General features: G+C 41.9%; 1 protein-coding gene across 8 annotated transcripts in view; it reads left to right on the top strand.

Annotated features, from left to right (window-relative positions):
- The window catches only part of UNC5D (unc-5 netrin receptor D), a 543854-nt gene that overhangs the window by 456870 nt on the left and 74711 nt on the right, over window positions 1-12273 (top strand). For 7 of the 8 annotated variants that reach the window (XM_027070293.2, XM_053216628.1, XM_053216623.1 and 4 more), the window contains one exon: window positions 860-892. The exons of the other annotated variant lie outside the window; for it this stretch is intronic. In XM_027070293.2, coding sequence (XP_026926094.1) covers window positions 860-892 — 33 coding nt within the window. The remainder of the gene's footprint in view (window positions 1-859; window positions 893-12273) is intronic. 8 annotated transcript variants of the gene reach the window in all.

Genomic DNA, 12273 nt, shown 5'->3' with positions numbered 1-12273 from the left:
GGTGGCTCAGTCAGTTGAGGGTCTGGCTTCGGCTCAGGTCATGATCTCACGGTTTGTGAGTTCGAGCCCCGCATCAGGTTCTGTGCTGAGCCTGGAACCTGTTTCAGAATCTGTGTCTCCCTTTCTCTCTGCTCCTCCCCTGCTCGTGCTCTGTTTCTTTCTCTCTCTCTCAAAAATAAATAAACATTAAAAAAAATAAAAAAAAAAAATCTCACCTGAGCCTGAAATGTTTTTTTCTCTGTCCACTTCCTGTGCTTGCTGCTGTGATTACAGAATGACACTGTAATGAAGAGAGATCGTACAAATAGTAACATAACAAAGCAAGGAAGGAAAACGATTTATTAAAAGCCTCCAACAAGCTCATAATATTGCACCCATACTCCACAAGAATGGACAAATGGCGCGGTTCGGACCTTTTTATCCAGGCTATGATAACTGCTAAGCCAACGTAGGATCCCTTTAAATGTGTATTCACCAGCTCACTTTTCAATCATCACATACAGTGAAATAGCATCCCTTCCTTACCTGAGCAGTCTTCTGGCTGTAGAGAAACAAGGGGACATGTTGCCAGATAAGAATCTAGCAAATGCAACAGAGAGAAACTCTAGTAAGCCTGAGGGGAAATTAAAAAAAAAAAAAAAAAGAGAGAGAGAATGAAGCAATCACCCTAGAAAAATATTGCAAAGGAGAAAAATAAGAAATTAGAAAGGAAAGGAAAAATATGGACAACATAATCCATATTGTCTGCAAAAAACAGAGAAAATGTTTCTTGTATAGAGGTGGACATAAAGTGATATAGGAAATCTATCTGCTCCATGTAAATTTATTAAATGAAACTCTCTTTTTCTCTTTCTTTTAGATAAAAAACCTCTTCATGAAATAAAACCCCAAAGTAAGTTATTTTTCCTCTTGTGAATATAATTTATTCTCATATTTGCTGCCTTACTGTTGTATTTGTTTAGGAGCCAAAGAGAATGGGAGGTTGTAGGAAAAGACCCAGGGTTTTCAGGGCACCTCCTCCTTGGGTTTGGGTCACAGATCAGAGGTTGAAATTGAAAGGACATATACACACCCCTCCCTCAGAGTAGGAGTAAATCTCCCCTGTGATGCTGCCTGCCTCAAAGTCCATTTCTCTGCAAATGCCGTCTAGGATTCTTATTGCTGAGCAGATTGGTAGCATTAAAGTTAATAAATATTTGCCAGTACAGGCTTTCATGAGAGCAGCCTTGGGCAAGAGCCGAGACTGACTCCAAGCCTCTGCACCTAGGAGGAGACGGGGGCACCTAACACGCAACCGAGAAATCCATGGCAACTTGGTAGGTTAGAAACCAGGATTCTACAGTGAAATCAGCAGAAACTGAAAATGTTGGTGGCCGTGCCAGTTTGAGCTCCCCACACGCAGGCTTGGTTCCTGGGAAGGCCCGCCTTTGCATTATCTCTATCTTACACATCCAGTAGATTTGGGCATAACAGCACAGTGAGAATGGTTAGCATCTCGGCATTTGACCCTAAGGTTTTCAGTCATGGCTGAACTTTAGAGCCACCCGGAGGCCTTTTAAAAACCCCAGTTCTCAGGCTGTACCCCCAGACCAATGGAATCAGAATTGGGGTGGGTTAGAATCCCTATATTTTTGTTTAGGATTTTAAAACTTTAATGCATAGTTCAATATGTAGGATTTTTTTTCTTTTTCTTTTTCCTTGAAGAATATATGATTATGTTCATTTGGGGGTATACAACATAGTAATTCAACTTTTATGTACATTAGGAAATGATCACCATGATTAAATCTAGTTACCGTCTATCACCATACATAGTTATGACAATATTATTGATGATATTCTTTATGCTGTACTTTATATCCTGTGACTTATTTATTTTATAACTGGAAGTTTGTGCCTCTTAATCCACTTCACCTATTTTGCCCATTCCCCACCCCTCTGGCAACCACCAGCTTGTTCTCTGTATTTATAAGTCTGTTTCCGTTTTATCTGTTCATTTGTTTTGTTTTTTTAGATTCCATGTATAAGGGTAGGAATGCTTATTTTTAAAAGATCCTCAGACTCCAATGTGCAGCTTGGGTTGAGAGTAACTATCTTAGAAAAATATTTCTCAAAAAGCAGATCAGCAACCGTGTGCATCGGAATCTTGGGGTTTGGTGGGAGCTTGTTAAATACACCCCATCTCAGAATAGGACAAATGAATTCGAATCCTCGGCATACGGGGTGGGATGGGGGCGGTGGCAGGGCAGGGATGTGCCTGAGAATCTACATTTTCATATGTTCCCCAAATGATTCTGAAGCTCTCAGAAGTATGTACAGCATCCTAGGGAAACCTCCAGATAGAAGGGCCTCAGCAACACAGCTCTTAGCAATAGAAGAGTTACTGAGCTGCCCAGTTGGTTTATAAATAAGCTTGTAGAAGGTGTCCTGGCCGGTTATCTCCCATTTTCGTATAAAATGAATGACTTTTGATCTTTTAAATCCTAGGGTATTATAATTCAGATAGCTTGGGAGAGCTAATAGCTTTTATTAGCTAACTTCTTGGAAGGAAGTAAGGATTCCTTCTTGTGAGGTTAGATGGAAATAGGAGCTTTGGGACCGGGGTCAGGAGACATGAAGAAAGATCCAGGAAAGCCATTGTTCATACTTTGTTACGTTGCTTCAGGCAGGCTTGAGATACAACAATGCCGTTACCTGCAGAGTCTGAGAACTTTGCAGAACACCCAAAACAAATATCCTTTTTTTTCTCCCTGAGGTCCACTGCCCATAAAGTCACTATTGGTACTTAGCTAGTGGTCCGCTGACCTCCTGCATGCCTGATTTTGAATTCAGAGAGGTTGGAGGTGGGGAAACCTGGTTGTAGATGTATGTGTACGTGTGTACGTTGAGGGAGGGAGGAAGCAATCGGGTTGGTGAATATTTGGTGTGTGCCTCTGTCCAGATCTCAGGGTGAGAGCTGGAGTAAATAGACCCCCAGCTGCCTCCCAGTGACATAGCCAAGCCACCCACTGATCCTCACGTATGGCACCAGCAAGATCATGAGTATCCATGTCGTGGCCACCGTGAGAGTTACTTAGAAATGTGTTTTTTAAAAATTAATTTCATGCTTAGTTTGTGAGTCCTGTGCCATTCTAATTTGGTTACATCTGTACTTCCAGCCATAAACCCCACACTAGCTATTTCTAGCCCTCAGGGACTCCTGAATTAGTTTTTGCTTGGGGTTCTCGCTCATGAACACCATGCTTAATTGCTGGATACTGCCACGGAATCGCTTAAACTGTTTTAATTTGTGATTTCCTAAAAATAAAACCTGAACAGAATCAATGTGATTGCAAAAGGCTCCCAGAGGAGTCCAGCCGGGGTTCTGTAAAATGCATGGTTAGGAGTGCGTTATACAAATTCAGGCTGCGGTTGTTCAGTGAAAGAGGGGCTTAGTTTAAGACTACATGAATCATCACTGATGCAAAATCAAAGTCAATTATGAAGATAATTGAGAAACAACCTGTTCCTGTATATAGCAGTGCACATGATTCTCCACAAGGCCTGGTGGATAGAAAACATCACCCAGAGCCTCGCACGCAGTCCTCCGTGAACGGGTGGGCCAAGGAGCGAGCTTTGAGTTGCAGGAAGGTGTTAGGAGAAAGTGAAGTCTTAGGATAACTGCTGGCAAGTCATAATGACAAACTGGGGGAAATATGTGCGCCGCATAGCTCATGAAAGCACTTATTGTAAATGAGATAATTTAATCAATTATGTTTCCTAATGTACTAAACCGAATGTTTCATTTTCTGCTTCTGCACATCTTAAATTATCTTCAGGTGCTTTATGAGATTTAATCATAGTTAATAGAAACTTCATTACCATCAAATGTGCTTTCAATAAATGTTGTGTAACAATGTCAGGAGGTGCAGTAAAATATAGTAGGTTCTGAATGGCAAACACGCACCCCCAGAGTCAGACTGAAAAACGGTTGCGTTCAGACAATGGGGCTCCTTGGAGGCTTGGGGCCGCGGCTTTCCGAGAGGCAGTGGCTTCCTGAGGAGTGACTCATCCAGCACGTTCACCTTAGGGATGAAAAGGATTTCTCTGTCCCCAAAAGAAGTAACCCAGGACCACACACACAGCCTTCTCTTCATCTCCTTCCCGTATAGTTGTTTTGCACCGGGTGCCGATGCACGCACGCTAAGCACAAACCCAGCGAACACTTGCAGAGTCAGCCATTTCCAGGACGGCTCCAGATGAGTGTCTCCCAATTACTTGAATCTTAACTGTTTCAGAATTGAATCTCTCCTTCTCCGCCCCTGTCCTTAATCCTGTCCTGCTTCCCATCTTCTCTAGTTCGCTCAGTACCTCACCATCTCTTCACTTTGTCCACGTGCGAAACTTGGGTGCCCTCCGAGAGCCCTCTTTTTCCTTTCTCCTACTCGTTACTCATTACGTCCTTACAGTCTGTTATTCCATCCAAACGGAGTTCATGTTCATCACCAACTCTCCGTTTTCACACTGCCCCTCTCTGTCCCTCCATTCACTCAACAGCTGTTGACTGAGCGCTTACCATGCTGTAGGAAGCGGTTGTAGAGAAGCGGCCCTGAGAGGGACAGGTACAGATTCTGCTTCCACAGAGCATACAGTTTGAGTAGAGATGGATGGATGTAGGCAAACCAGAAAACATATAGTGCTAATGGTCAGTGTTGTGAAGAGAAATAAAGCAGGGTGAGACATTCCAGCGGGGCTGAAGGGAACGTTGCTTTTTTGGTAGAAGGTGTTCAGAGCAGATCTCTGTATTAAAATTGCATTTAAGAAGAGACCTCGGGGGTACCTGGGTGGCTGGGTCGGTTGAGCATCTGACTCTTGGTTTCAGCTCAGGCCATGATCTCACCATTTGTGAGATCAAACCCCATGTCTGGCTTCTCCCTGACAGCCAGAGCCTTCTTGGGATTCTCACTCTCCCTCTCTCTCTCTGCTCCTCCCCTGCTCGTGCTCGCTCTCTCTTAAAATAAATAAATAAACTTTAAAAAAAAAAAAAGAGACCTAGAAAAAAACCCAAAAAACAGAAAAGACAAACAAACATTCTGGATGTCTGGGGAGAGAGCGTTCCAGACAAAGGGAACACCAGATGAAAAGGCTGTGAGATGTGAACGTGCTTGGAATGTCTGAGGAACAGCAGGCAGGACACCTGGAGCAGAGTGGCAGAGGGAAAGGTCCTAATAGTTAAGACCAGAGAAGTGGGATGAGAGAGGAAACTGCCACACGGATTATAGGCCGTTGTCATGACTCTGACCTTTACTGTGAACCCCTCTGAGGATTTTTTGTCATAGTGACATGACTTAGTATTTTCAAGGATAAACTCTACCTGCTGTGTTGAGTATAAATATATAGGGGATCAGAGCGGAAGCAAGACCTGTTACAGTGATGCATTGTAACAGTAATCAGTAAGAGTAATCTAGGCTATTACAATACATAGGCTCTTCCAGTAGCAAAGTCCAAGATGATTGTGGCTTGGGGTAGACACAGGGCCTTAGATATTGTAAAAATGGGTCATCTTGGCATATCTATTGAAGGCAGAAAAGATTTGTTGATGGGTTGGATATTGAGCATGAGAGAAAGAAAGGTATCAGGCATGATTTCCAAAGTTTGGCTTTGCAGCTAGAAAGATGGTGTTGCCATTGCTGATCCAGAGAGAATGTGGTATAGCAAATCTACACGGGGGATCAGGAGTTCAGCGTTCCTGACACTAACTTTGAGATACCTATTAAACATCTAAATGGAGAGGTAGAGCAGGCAGTGGAATTATAGGAGTCTGGAGGTCAGAGTCCTGGCCGGTGACATAAATCTGGGGCTTGTCAGTGTCCAGATGATATTTAAAGCCATTAGGTTGAAATAGATCCCCGGATAATGAGTATGCATGGAGAAGGGATGATAGCGGACGACTGAGCCCTGAAGGGCATCAACATTTGGATGCAGAGGAGGTCAGAAGTCACTGCAGAGAAGACAGAAAAGTTACAGCCAGCATAGTAAGAGAAAAACTAAAAGAAAATGGTGTCCCAGAAGAAAATTTAAAAAGTTGAGGCCGTCTGCATTCCTAATTAGGATTTCTGCAGTTGCCTCCCTGTTTCTAGTCTTGCCCTGCACCAATTTATCTGATCTTTCTAAACACGGATTCTAGTCATACCACCTGCAATATTTAAAGCTCTTCAATTACTTGGGGGCGCCTGGGTGGCTCAATCGGTTAAGCATCCAGCTCTTGACTTCAGCTTAGGTCATGATCTCACGGTTTGTGAGTTCCAGCCCTCGTAAGGCTCTCCACTGACGGTGCAGAGCCTGCTTGGGATTTTGTCTCCCTCACTCTCTGTCCCTCTTCTGCTTGCTCTCTCTCAAACTAAATTAAAAAAAATAAACTTAAAAAAAAAAAAAAAAAACCTCTTCATTTGCTCACCAGTATTTATAAAATAAAGTCCGAGGTACTGAATATGTATATGATCTGGTCTCAACTTTCTTTTCTTAATCCTATCAGCTTCTCTCAGTCAGTTTAATCATTAGGTAAATTCCTGCCTGCCTGCTCTCCAGTTCCTGTCTTCTGCAGTCAAATAAAGCTTCTGAGCCTTCAGAATATCCTCTGCCCATTTTGGCATATAGTGCCTATTACTTATATATTCTGTTACTTCTCCCTGAAAACTCTTTTTCTCCACCGAATCCTTGTTAGACGCATTCTTCCTTCCAATTTCAGCTTGCGTTTTACTTCCTCTGCAAGGCCTTCCCCCCACCAAGGCTGCATTGGTGACTCCTGAAATGTACCCAGGATCAAAGTATTTCCCTAATTCTGTGCTATATTTTCATTGCCCTTGTACTGGTCTGGATTCCCTTTCTTATAGACATCATCTCTGCCTGTAGGCAGACAGTATAGAGTCTTACTTACTCTTCCACCTGTAGCATTAACCACTGGCCTAGTATTAGATGTTCAAAAACCACTTGAGTTAATGCCTTACATCCTCCTGAAAACTCCTCACCAGGCCTTTTACTGTTCAGGTGAAAATAAAGTCTTTGCTTCTAAATATTTATTTTTACTCATTCATATGCTAGCTGTTTATTATGCAGTTCTATATAAATTGTCTTGTCCCAGTGAAATGTGAGGGGAAAAAATTAATGTTTCTTCTCCACGACTCCAATACAAGTTAGAAGATGATAAATGACTTGAGAAAAGGGGAAGAAAGGAAACAATCTTTAATAAGCCTTTGTTCTGTACCAGATAGGAAGTTAAAGCCTAAAAGGTGTTACCTCCCAGAATCCTGTCCATCATAGAATGGCCCAAATGTGTCCTTAAAGTCTAAAAACTAATAAGTATGTGCTTCTCACCAACACCCATCCCATTCTGCGTCTTTTCCAAAAATACAGTGGTTTCATCCACAGTGGAATCGTGGAATCTACATCCTTTGTGATCTTCACAAAGGTTAGGGAATACCTCAGAAGACGTGTGGCCCACACTGCATTTGGACATTCTTCTTTCAGGCTGTGAGGACTTGAATAGTGCCTTGATCCCATCGGACTGTTTGCGACTTTGGGACATACCTTTACATGCCCAACAGACTTCTAGGCTCTTCTAAACTAACGTTAGGCTACTGGCATCAATGCTCATCTTCTAGCAATGCTTTAAACATTTTTTTTTCCTAATCATTTTGCTTCATCTCCTGATTATTTTCTATTGCATAAATAGAACACTTTTTGCAAACTGCATGACTTACTTTGTCCTTCAGGTCACCCCCTACTGTGATCAATCCAACCCATCTTTATAGGCAACATTTGTCATTTTCTTAGCATCTCCAATATCCTTATTATCCAATTTTCATCCTATCATAAGTGTGTTCCTTTTCTTACTACCGTGTTCAATGACATTGTTGACTCTGCCCTTAATGCAACAGGATTTTGTTCATCATGTACCTCAGAACTGTGCAGAGACAGGAAAGTAGCTGGTTGACCAATGTGTTCTTCAGCATCAGAATAACCCGGGTCCCTTGTTAAAATGTGAATTCACAGGCTCCGTCTCTCCACCTGTGTGTATTTTCCAAGTTGATAGAGTTTTTGGCTTCAGTTTTTAGGATAGGAAATTAAATAAGGTGAAGTCATTTTCTCAAAAGCTGGAGTTCAAATCCTATTTTTTTCTTTACTCTAACCCCTACCTTAACCCGGTCTTCCTATCTGATGGGAAAAAGCACAGATATTTTGTAGCCAAATGTAGAGTTACCAGACAAAACAGAGGACCCCTAGTTAAATTTGATTTCAGATAAATAAATTTTTAGCATAAGCATATCTAGATATTGCATGGGAGATACAGTAAAATTATTCATTGATCTGAAATTCAAGTTTAACTGCGTCATACCTTTATTTGCTAAATCTGGCAGCTTTGCTTAAAAGGAGAAATGTGCATATCAAGAAACGTTTTATAAAATAGGCTCCCTAATTGTCAATCTTGGAAGAATGGTTAAAATTGAAAGAGATATTGGAGGGGAGAGCCTTTCAGTAGGAGCAAAACCTCTGAACCAAAAAGAAAAAGAAAAACTTGCCTGAAGTAAAAGATCGACTTGAAAAAATGCGTAATCGGACTTGGCCAGAGAGTAGGGTCCATGTGGATGAGAAATGGGCAAAAGTTGTTGAAAACTGGGGTGAGCAGTTTTCACCTGTAGAGCACAAAGTGTCTTGAGCCATAAGATAAATCCCTTTTGGAGTGGAATCACTTCATACTAGAGAGTTGTCTAAAGATGTTAGAGTGGCAGTACCAGAACTGTGGTACTCTTCTTAAGAAGAGTAATCCAGTGGAAAATGGCTCTGAGTGACCAAAGACTGTGTACTAGGTAAGATGAGACTGTACAATGTGAGCGTCAAGTAGGGTGTCTCCTATGGAAGTGGAGATGCGAGAGGCACTGGAGATGTAATGAGTACGTCATGTGAGTGGTTTGGGGAAGAATCAATGGGGACAGAATGAAAGACGACTCTCCATTCTCACTCATTGTGTCACATTACCTGAAAAAGGGAATTCAAGAGGAGAAGATATTTGAAGAGATAAGAATGACAACTCTGTAAGTCAGATGACCAATTTGAGATGTTAGCACAACATGCAGGTGGTTTCGTCCACTGAGCAGGAAGGAGATATGGGATTAGGTCTGCGCACAGGAGTCGAGGCAAGACATCCCCAATGGAGAGTGTTAGGCATCAAGGAAATAGCACTGTGAACAATTATCCCATTATTCTGGCAAGGGGACAGGAAGAGGGCTAAGAACAGAGCTTTGAAGTCTGTTTATAGAACGTTGAGAGTGAAGGGTAGTTACTAAACAATAAGAAAGACGGGAGGTGAATCCAGGTTAAGGGACTTTTTTTTTTCCTCTCTGGAAAGAGGGTTGGCTTGGCTTGCCTACTGCTAGAGAGTAGTGGAAAGGAATAAGACAAAGAACATCACTATTGATGCAGTAGTTATAAACAACCGTCAAGAAGGAACAGTGATTTGGGGGAAAGGCAGACTTTAAAGGGTAAGAGAACAATCAAAGGACATAGAAATACTGGACTAATTAAATTATCTGCAGCCTGACAACAGGCCAGGCAAATGTAAAAAGAAATGAAGTCAGTCTATAGATTCTGATAGGAAGGACCTACAAAATATTGTATGTAGAAAACAAAGTACAGTAAAGGAAATATAATATGGAGCCTTTAGGGTTAAATAAATAAAGAAAGAAAGAAAGAAATAAAGGATATTTACTCTTCTTTTTTTTCCCAAAAGGTCGCAAAGATATTGTCAAGAGTGATTACTTCTGAAGAAAGGGTAGTTGGAGAATGTGTTTTCTCCTTGAATACTGTCCCTTTTTATACTTACTAAACATTTCCTCATTTTAAATATGTATTTCATTCTTTTTTTCTAAATGTTTGTTTATTTTTGAGAGAGAGAGAGTGCGAGCCGGGGAGGGGCAGATAGAGAGGGGGACACAGAATCCAAAGCATGCTCCAGGCTCTAAGCTGCCAACACAGGGCCTGACATGGGGCTCGAACTCATGAACCGCAAGCTCATGACCTGAGCTGAAATAGGATGCTTAACCCACTGAGCCACCCAGGCGCCTTTCATTTATTCTTTTAACAGGGACAGCAGCCAACCAGTTAGGGCAATTATGTATTAAGAAAGCATGCATTAAGAAATGTTGAATGTTAAAAACCAATGCTTTGAGTTCTTTTAAAGAAAGAGCTAAGGGGGTGCCTGGGTGGCTTGGTCGGTTAAGCGTCCGACTTTGGCTCAGGTCATGATCTCACCGTCCGTGAGTTTGAGCCCTGCGTCGGGCTCTGTGCTGGCAGCTCAGAGCCTGGAGCCTGTTTCAGATTCTGTGTCTCCCTTTCTCTCTGCTCCTCCCCTGTTCATGCTCTGTCTCTCTCTGTCTCGAAAATAAATAAACGTTAAAAAAAAAAAATTAAAAAAAAAAAAAGAAAGAGCTAAGAACATGGGTGTAGAGAAGACCACATCTTTGAGAAGTTTATCTGAGAGGAAGTTGGGGGAAAGATTTGGGGAGATGTGATGAAGAAGACCAGACTGTGTTTGGAGGCAGAGGGCAAGGCTCAGGTGCAGAGGAAAAGTTTGAAGATGTAAGACCAAAAGGGAATAATGAATGAGGCCAAGTCTCTGTGGAGGCAGGAGGGGACGGGATCATAGCTGACTTGATACAGGAGAGCAGCTCTTCCGGGAACAGAGAAAAAGGAGGAAACACTTGTGAAGGAGCAGAGAAATCCTGAGTGGTAGGAAAGTGAGCTCACATAGGACAGCCTCCCTTTTTTCAGCTAGAAAGAAGGGCAGGTGAGAAGGAGGCCTGCCGTTGAACTAGAACAGCGCCTGGCACGAAGTAAGCACTATTCAAAAATTTGCTACTTTTGTCCTTCATTACAACAGTAAATCAACAATCACAGTAACAATAATGAGGTTTTTGATAGGAGATTAGAAAAGCTGAGGTGTTGATGGGTTACGGGGTTGTAAGACCCCAAGCACTGCAAATATAGTTGGAATTGTTCACCATGGTTGGCCACGGCTGACCATCCAAAAGCTATTTTTTGATGTGGTATTAAAAAAAAAGTTGCTTCTCAATGACCGCAAGTATAAACAGTATCTTCTATTATATTGTATTTCAACATCTAATTAAATATTTTGGCACGTGAGTCTGTATCCACAACACCGCCTGTGCAAGGGGCCAGGGGCAGGTCCTGAGATGGCCGGGTACTGGCTGTCTATGGGAGTTCAGCACAGCAACAGCTTCTTTAGCCTTCCATTTGTTTTGTCTCTCCTAGGCCTCTGTGTGAATTTTGATTGTATGGATTCCTTAGCAATTCACTCTCTCTAGTATATGTCCATTCAAGTTATTGGTTTTTCTCCTGAAGGGGTAGCAATGGCCGTTCTGCAGTATTTAATAGGAGATAGAATATTCTGTGTTAGAAAGGCATTTGCTATGCTCCTTTGTTAATTTTCTGTAGCTATCTGATCCTATAAGATAGATTTCAATGTGATAATATAGTTAATCTCATAACATGAGACTTGAGTTATATTCCCATAATTAGTGGCAAGAATCGGTCTTTCTGAGGGGAATCGTGTGAAGAGAGAAAGGCAAACCATGTAAACAGCCCTTGTATTTAGTCCTTTGGGGACATCAGTTCCTCGCAACAACTAGGTGTGATGACAATTCATAAAGACATCGAACTTATTGATCCCTGTCCCTTGCACTACGAAATTCAAAGGGGCTGTGAAAGGCTATTTAGACCATCTCACCAGCTTTGACCAAAAATAAATAAAATGACTGCAGACTATTGTAAAGTTATGCTGCTGCTTCTCTTTTTTTTTTTTTTTTTTAAGAGGGAGACTTTCTGAAAGGAAGTGTCACAATCTCCCTCAGAACTACAAGCTTTTTTTTTTTTTTAACAACCCTCATTGTAGAAAAGGTCATTTTAATATCTAACCAGAGTCCCAATGGCTGTCATAAAAGGCCACATCCTCCTTTTCAGTCCTTGTTAGAGATGGCAAAGAGTTGGTTACTAGCGTCATCGTAAAGGAAGAGTCATTGAGTTCCTACCATAGACCTGCTCTCCTCTTGTGACAACCCTCTCCGCATTAAAGATCACCTCCAATCACTTTACAGCTCTGCCTTCTCTGGGCCAAGGGAACCCATAAACATTTCCTCTCCGGGGTCCTAATTTCCACAGAGCTCTATTAATCTGTGCAGACTGTCTCTGCAGATATCCTACACTCCTTTCCAGCAAAGA

The sequence above is a fragment of the Acinonyx jubatus genome, chromosome B1 (assembly GCF_027475565.1).
Source record: "Acinonyx jubatus isolate Ajub_Pintada_27869175 chromosome B1, VMU_Ajub_asm_v1.0, whole genome shotgun sequence".
In the NCBI taxonomy this organism is placed as follows: domain Eukaryota; kingdom Metazoa; phylum Chordata; class Mammalia; order Carnivora; family Felidae; genus Acinonyx; species Acinonyx jubatus.
This window is presented reverse-complemented; position numbering and strand designations above follow the sequence as displayed.